The 7,863-nt window shown below is 31.0% G+C and overlaps 1 protein-coding gene across 10 annotated transcripts in view; it reads right to left on the reverse strand.

Annotated features, from left to right (window-relative positions):
- LOC120781269 (feline leukemia virus subgroup C receptor-related protein 2) overlaps positions 1–7,427 on the reverse strand; it is a 28,431-nt gene extending 21,004 nt beyond the window's left edge. Inside the window, exons 1-2 of one of the 10 annotated variants that reach the window (XM_040113451.1) lie at positions 7,329–7,398; positions 5,355–5,480 (exon numbers count right to left, since the gene is read on the reverse strand). In XM_040113451.1, the coding sequence (XP_039969385.1) occupies positions 5,355–5,480; positions 7,329–7,383 (181 nt within the window). In that variant the 5' untranslated portion in view covers positions 7,384–7,398. Of the gene's footprint in view, positions 1–3,816; positions 3,872–4,150; positions 4,185–5,354; positions 5,481–7,190; positions 7,275–7,296 lie in introns of those variants that run through there. The other 9 variants (XM_040113452.1, XM_040113453.1, XM_040113460.1 and 6 more) reach the window with 9 other exon arrangements.
- Positions 7,428–7,863: the final 436 nt, after the last annotated feature.

The raw sequence follows: 7,863 nt of genomic DNA on the forward strand, positions 1-7,863 counted from the left end.
TTTTGTGTTTAAACTTAGAATAAAAAATAAAAGAGTGTTCTCGAAAAAACAAAGGCCGTTTCTTCAAATCTCGTTGCTTGGATGAAAAACGAAAAGAGACTCAGCCACAAAATTAAAAGCAGCATACTAATTCGAACAAAAAGGAACGAGAAAGGAGCTCGCGCACCTTTCTTCGTTACGACGTCGTTCGACCAACATCTCCACTTTCGCAGCATCCCGGTTCTTTCCGCTAGTTACCCGCGTGTACATACATACATTTAACGTTTTTTAAAACCTGCTGTTTTCAACCTTTGATCATTTTATATACTCTATATATAATATGTATTTAACGTTTTTAAACTATTTCAATTTGTAATAATTCAGTTCAGTTAAACACATTTTGTTATAAGAATTTTTAAGTGCATTTCGCAAAAAATAAAACCTTTATAACGATTGTATTGAATCTAGTGCGTTTTTCTTTTAAACAAAATGTGTGAGTGGCCTATAAGGTGAGTTTTTGTACGTTAACTGTGGCATCAAAGAATTCTTCGTTAACTATGACATCGAAGAATTCTCCGTTAACTTTGGCTTCGAAGAATTATCCGTTAACTGTGGCATAGAAGAATTCTTCGTTAATTCTTCGCATCGAAGAATTCATCGTCCCTATGGTAAGCGAAAGAGGTGATCTGTTACTTTTCGTAGGACATCGTCGTGTTAATTTTCATCGGTCGCAGTAAGCGATACAATCATGCTGCATCGTTTACCTTGCTCGCTTACCAATGTCTACCATATCCCGCTGGGTAATTGCGTTCACATGAGCGAAACGAACCCGGCAACTTGAACCGGACAATTTACTGCATTCCTTTTCTAATCAAATTCTTGTCGTGTCATGTACGCGGTGCTCACAAAATTTTTTTGTTATCTAATTTATATCCTTATTCATATTTCCATTATGCGCATAAAATTCAAATTTCCAAACGTATTATAAATATTCATTTGAAACCGAGCACAATTGCAACCATGAAAAGAATTTCGAAATGAATACGAAAGCCAAATTGCGTGGCAGTCAACTGCTACAAGCAGGAACCGTACCACCTGAGCACCAACGGTATGGCCCCTTTGCCTTTCCACGGCGTCCGCTCGTTTACAAAAACCGAATAGTGCGACTAAAGGGTCCTTGTTCGAACGTGCAAAGTTTGGGATGCTATATTTCCATCCGGTATATGTAGATTTAGTATTAAAATTTAGTGATATCTGTGTACCTTTCTTCAACACTGGTACGATGAATATAGTGATTTTGTAGTAAGAAAGCTAAGAGTGTCTATTATCGAAATTATGAGGAGATAATATACCAAGTATGATTGTATTTCATCGTTGAATTCTTATGTAGTTATTTAGGCATTCCTTACATATTAATTGTCGGAATGCATATTGTACATAGGCACCGTATTAAGATGTGCATGACTTATAAAGAAGATTTTGGTAAAAACATCAATTTTTCTGTGGCAACACTTACTAAGGGTCTATGTTAAGATGCATTTATATTGTAGAAAAGAGTTCATACTCAGTGTTAAGAGTACAATACTAATATATGATAAATATGTAAGTAATAACAATAAATGTAATTAGTCTCGAATGTGGTTGATACGCAAAGGGAACGAATTAAAAATGTTATCTACATAAAATCACGTGTTCCTTTGTTTATCCGGGGTAAACTCCTAAACTACTGAACTGATGTTAGTAAAATTTAGCACACTGTGTCACTTTGATCCAGGTTAAAAATTGAATAGTTTATAACTTAATTATTTGAAAAGTAAAAACAAATAATAAACAAGTAAGGAACTCTTGCAATTTGCATTAATCAAAGCCAGGGAAATACCTTAAGTTATGTATGTATATATAGTTATATGTAACTTATACACTGACTGTCGGTCATAAGGTTTGTTGTAAAAACGAAAGTCATTATACATACATATGTAGTATATGATTTTATTTATTAACTCTAATATATATGTATGTCCATATTAAAAACTGTTCCCGGGGTTCATTAAGGTACCTAACATACAATCATCAATCATATGGCGTGAAGTCAGTTATATGGGGACAAGTATATTTCAACTCGTCTTATCGTCTTGATATAACCCTACATCTTCTCGATTAGTTTTAGGTGATACGTACAACCGCTAAGTGAACAAAACTATTATACTCTGTAGCAACATGTTGCAAAAGTATAAAAACATATTTCTGAACATAAATATATGTTCAAAATAAAAAATAAAACAAGTAAGAAAGGGCTAAGTTCGGGTATAACCGAACATTTATTGCTTTTGCTTTTTGCAAGGATTAAAGCCAGGCCATTCAAGTGTTGGCAAAACTTCATATTAAAAAATATTGCGAAAGAATTCAACATTCATTATTCGACGAGGAAATTATAGCCTTAAATGAGATATATACAACATAAACCAATCCCAAGAGACGCCAGAAGATCGAAATTATATTACGAAAATGAGAGTAAGACCAAAGTCTAGATTTACTTTATTCATGTACAGGCCTATACCATTAATAACTCACTTTAAGGTTTGTTAGAAGAACGGAAATTATTTCTGTGGTACATATAAACAATTTCACATATTTCCGGCGTTAAACTAAAACATATCCAATATTATATGTTCAGTAAATTTTGCTAAGGTATCTTACCTATTATCAGTAAATATACGGTATAAGACCAACCGGAAATTTGAAAATCTTTTATTAGGTAAATTTATCATTTACGGATCATTAAGATATCTCAATTTTTGCTTGAGTAACAGCATGCTTGGACAGAGTTACCGACATAAGTACAGTCAATCAAAATTCAACTCGTCTCGTCATCTTGATATAAGTATACATACTATATAATGCTATATACTCTATACTCGATTATTCTTAGTTGATACAAATAACGGTTAGGTGAACAAAACTATTATACTCAGTCGTAACATGTTTCAATAGTATAAAGATCAAACCTCAGCAATCACTAGAAGCATTACATGAAACAATGCAAGATTTCTGGTGGTGAATGTACTCATTTCGACTAATTTAATAAAGAAATGGTTTTCTTGCAGCAGACCAATCTTCAGAAGACTATATCTTCCCATTGATTAACCTTTCGCCATGCCTATATTTCACTTTAGATTTCGGAAATTCATTATTTTTACTATTGGCAAATATTAGTACCAACCATTTTCAAAATTAAACCTCAGGAACAATCCATTCTTATACCGACAGTAACCCTTTCACCTCTATTAATAATTTGTTTGAATAGTTTATTATAATAGTAGTTAATGTATACCATAGTAACAGCAACGCGAGCACGGATCTAATAGTATTTATATACAAAATATTTCATTACCAGAATTAAATTTATATCCCTTAAAAATTCACAAGAATTAGGGTACGCAGGACACTCCTTTCGAAAAAAATATAAGTACATACATATATTGAAAAAATATACATGCATATGGATGTATATTGAAAAAAACATTTTCATTAACAGCGATAAAATGAGCATATTATTTCAATACATAAGTTAGTACAACAGCTTATCGATGAAATAAGCCCTCAATATAGGAACATGTGGAATGCGAAGAGTATGTACATACATACATATGTACTAAGTATGCATATCTTTGATAGTCGTTAGATTTAGCCTCTCTCGTATAAGGAGGTGTACAATGATTTTATTGCGGTTATATAGTACATATGTATGTAGCAAAATGTACATACGTCAGTTACCGATTTGATATGCATCAATCTATTACTGCATTCATTCTTACATATACACATACTGGCACTTACCTTCATATGCATGTATGTATGTATTCGTATTTAAAGCCATAAGGTGAAACACCTCAGAAAAATAGTGAATTATTAATTTGTGTTTTACGAATATGTATGTGATATTCAAGATTATAGTTCATAATTATAATTGTTTTATTTAAGTTATTGTATAAACATCAAACAAAATTAAACTCATTTATGTAGTTAGATCTTTGATATTGGATCTAATTAAATAATCTACTAAGGTGCTCAATTAAATTCTGCAACGAATGGCTTGCAATGACATTAATGGAAATTGAAATCTGTACATGGAAATTCGTTATAATTGATATAATTTGCAGTCCGACGTTACCCGAATCATCCACGATCACTTAATGGTGTTACCTGGTAGACGTTTAAATGCGTACTAAATAAAAGGTACATAAGCATTATTTAACGGGCTATATAAATTAAATATAATCAGCTTCGACACGTCTTATTGCCGATTACAAACTTAGAGACGTGCATACGTATGTAAAGCTTAAAACAGAGTAAATGTGTATTCTTATAATGGAGAAAAGAGAGACTACCTGTATATGCATGTGAAAATTATTATATTTATCTTACAAACAAACAACAAACGTACACACAAATATTAAATATTTTGAAAGAAATGCTTAGATTTTCACTAGGTAGGTCGTGGTTTAGGGTCTGGCGGCATAAAACTTATGTTACCCTTGATTTTTCGGATAATATTAAGTCATACATATGCATATACATATGTACATGCACGTTTGGCTAAGTAACTAGCAGAGAAGTAATTGAAAATTATATAAATACATAGATATGTACATATATATAAATATACATACATACATACATATATTCTAACTGATGTTATGTATTCAAATTTGAGAAACTTGTGACAATAAAATAAATAAAATATGAACGTTTAATTGTTTATAGTTTTATTAATAAAATGTTCAGTTTCTATACCATGTGAACATTACAATAGAATGCAATCAGTTTTTTATACAAAACTCCAGCTTATAAACAAATTAGGGCCTTAAAAAATGTGGTTGCGTTCTTTCTCTATGAGTCGCATTCTCTGAGTTTATATAAAAGCTTATATGCAAACGAATATAGTATTAATTTATGTGTCAACCGGTAATATTTGGATCACATTATTTTATTTTTAACAAGCTGCTTTAAAATCTGTTTTTCAGCGCCAATGTTACTTTGATTTAACTTTTTGTATAAACTTCCGATAGATATAATATACAGTTTGAGTTTAAAGCTTAAATTCGAAACTCATCTAGTCATGGTATACCAACAATTTGGGGCTAAACACAAAACTAATTCACAATAATAGTGAAGGTGATTAAGTCTCAGTATGTATAAATCTAAATATGTATAATATAATATGGTAAGTAATGTCCCCCCTTTAGAGGCTAAGTAATACGCAATAGATCGTGCTAGATAAAACTTGGAACAAAGCACCTAATCTAACACGGTAAGCACATTTTTTTTAACTTTATACTTTAACGAATTTAAGGTACTATTCTATAAATTCTTACCTTCTGTTATCTGCCTAAGTAACCAGAACAGAGACCCAGGCTGTTCCTTATTACTTATGGTATACACAGAAGAACTTTCAGTTTTTATAAAATAACGGAAGTCTGGCTTTCGTCGGATTTCGCAATCTAATTTTTTTAATTCAATTATTTTTATAAAATAAGAAAAATATTCACATATTCTAAAAACTAAATGTATCTAAGTATGTTTTGTCCGTTTTTTTTCTGTTACATATGTATGCATTTATGGAGGATGTTAACTAATCAATATATGTAAGGGAAGCAGGTGTTGTTCAATTGCATTATGAAGGATAAGTGGCGACCACTTCAAACATATACGAGAGTACACAATGGAAAGTTTTTAAGAGAACAAAGGACAAGTACGATTATACGTACATATGTATGTACTTATGTATATCATATACACGTACATATGTACATATGTATATATGCATATATGAATTATTAAGAACATGTATAAATTTTTTTAATCTTTCCCTTAATATTACTGTCCTGGATTACTGCACCCGAAAAGTTAAAATTGTCACTGGTTCTTTTAATACCATGCACATAAAGTCAGTTAACGCAAGTGATTAAAATGTAAGTTTAGATAGCTTATCCATTTAGCATTTAAATTTGAGGTATTTTATTAGGTATGTTTTTATATATCACATTCATTTAAAGAAATATTGCTTTCTCGATGGGACATTTACACATATGTATGTATATGTTTTTCAATTATCCTGTAAAGCTAGATAAGGCTAATTGAGGAGCTATTTATCTAATCATCGATCAAAAATTTGTTTCTTATATACATGCATACATATATGGGGTTCAGGGAGAGTTTTCAACCGATTCATTCTAAGAACATATGTATGTAAAACGTTATAAGAAAAACACACTCTCTATGCTTTATTAAGATAACTCACATATTGGTCGATATACCTAGTATGTAGTACATATGCAGTATAAAGCCACCCGAAAGTTCTAAAATCTTTATATTTTTTGATACACAGAGATACTATTGACATGTTGTCATCATAAGCATCTTATATCTATCTCTATTAGCTTAAGGTGATACCTACATCCGTTAGATGAACAAAACTATTATACTCTGTGGCAAAAGTATAAAAATTGAGCTGAGAGGTAAATTTTAAATTTCTAAGTCTTCCATTGCATAACTGAATTTTTCCAAACGAAATATTACGCTTAAAATTTTAACGCTTCCGAAAAGTACTTAATGTCTCCATTAACCCGATTTAAGCAACCCCTACGACCATTAAAATTTGTGTATCAATTCAATAATAAATTTTCATGAAAACAAATGTTGTATTTTTTGTTGCGCAATGAAATCGTGTGTTGCTTAAATCAGCTGTAGGATTGATATATGTAATTCGCTTCAATATCTACACTTGAACATTCAAAGTATGCATGTACATATGTATGTATATAGTTTATAAAATTAAATATTAAATTGAATGATTGAGCGGAAGCGCTAGTAAATCTCGAAATGTTTAGTATTTCTATGATGTGTGAACAAGTAAATTAGAAACTTGTGAAATTTGATTTAAGTGATTTATATATTTTTTACAGTAATATGAAAAACGTAGTCATTTAATATACATATATGTATCTTGATAATCTGCCAAAATTTTATTCAATCAATTATGAACGTTAGGACTCTGACAATTGTAATGGATATTATTAAAAAAAAAAAAAAAACAATAGTTTGGATACTTTCGTTGCCTCAGCGAACTTATCAGGCAAGACGTTGACTTTTGGTTATTGGCGAAAATATTTTGTTAGTGAATGATTTTACTAATGCACATATACAGCTACCGAATTCTGTGCATCTGAAGACGACGAAACACAGAGTGTATATCAAATATTTTCGGTGTTATTAATTGTTTCTATTATCACTTAAATAGTAGCCCAAATCACTAACACTTTATAATTATAAATTCGTAGAGAGTATACTTAGAATTTGGAAGAATTTGTCGCTGCTGCAATAGTAACTAACATTGTGCAACATTATTCTCGATTGTCGACGTCGTACTAAAATTTATTCGCATGAGCCTAACTATTTGTATTCATGCTTTTGGCGCCACCTACAGAGCACCGGGCAAATCTGTTAAAATAAACTTATAAAACGAGTATTAATGTGAGTGAATGGAATGAGCTGTCAAGCGGAAGCCACTGATTTCACCGTAAGGCCACAGATGAGAGAATTGTGTTATATTAACTTTTCTTTGGTCCAGCAGCAATGTCAATAAAAGCACAAAACAAATTTAACACTCTCGAAACCATGTTGAGCAGCATCTTTTTAGGGGTTGATTTTCCGAAGCTTTGTTCGTGAACTTTTCTGTCTAAACAAGAAATATTTCTATGAGTGTGAGAGTAAAATATTGTGAAAGCGGTAATTTTTCTGTCAAATTGTTTGTTTACATTTTTGCCTTCGTTTACCTATTCTAAAATTTAAAAATGAATAGTTAGATGAATTTTAAATCTGATT

This window comes from Bactrocera tryoni, unplaced genomic scaffold (assembly GCF_016617805.1).
Source record: "Bactrocera tryoni isolate S06 unplaced genomic scaffold, CSIRO_BtryS06_freeze2 scaffold_517, whole genome shotgun sequence".
In the NCBI taxonomy this organism is placed as follows: Eukaryota; Metazoa; Arthropoda; class Insecta; order Diptera; family Tephritidae; genus Bactrocera; species Bactrocera tryoni.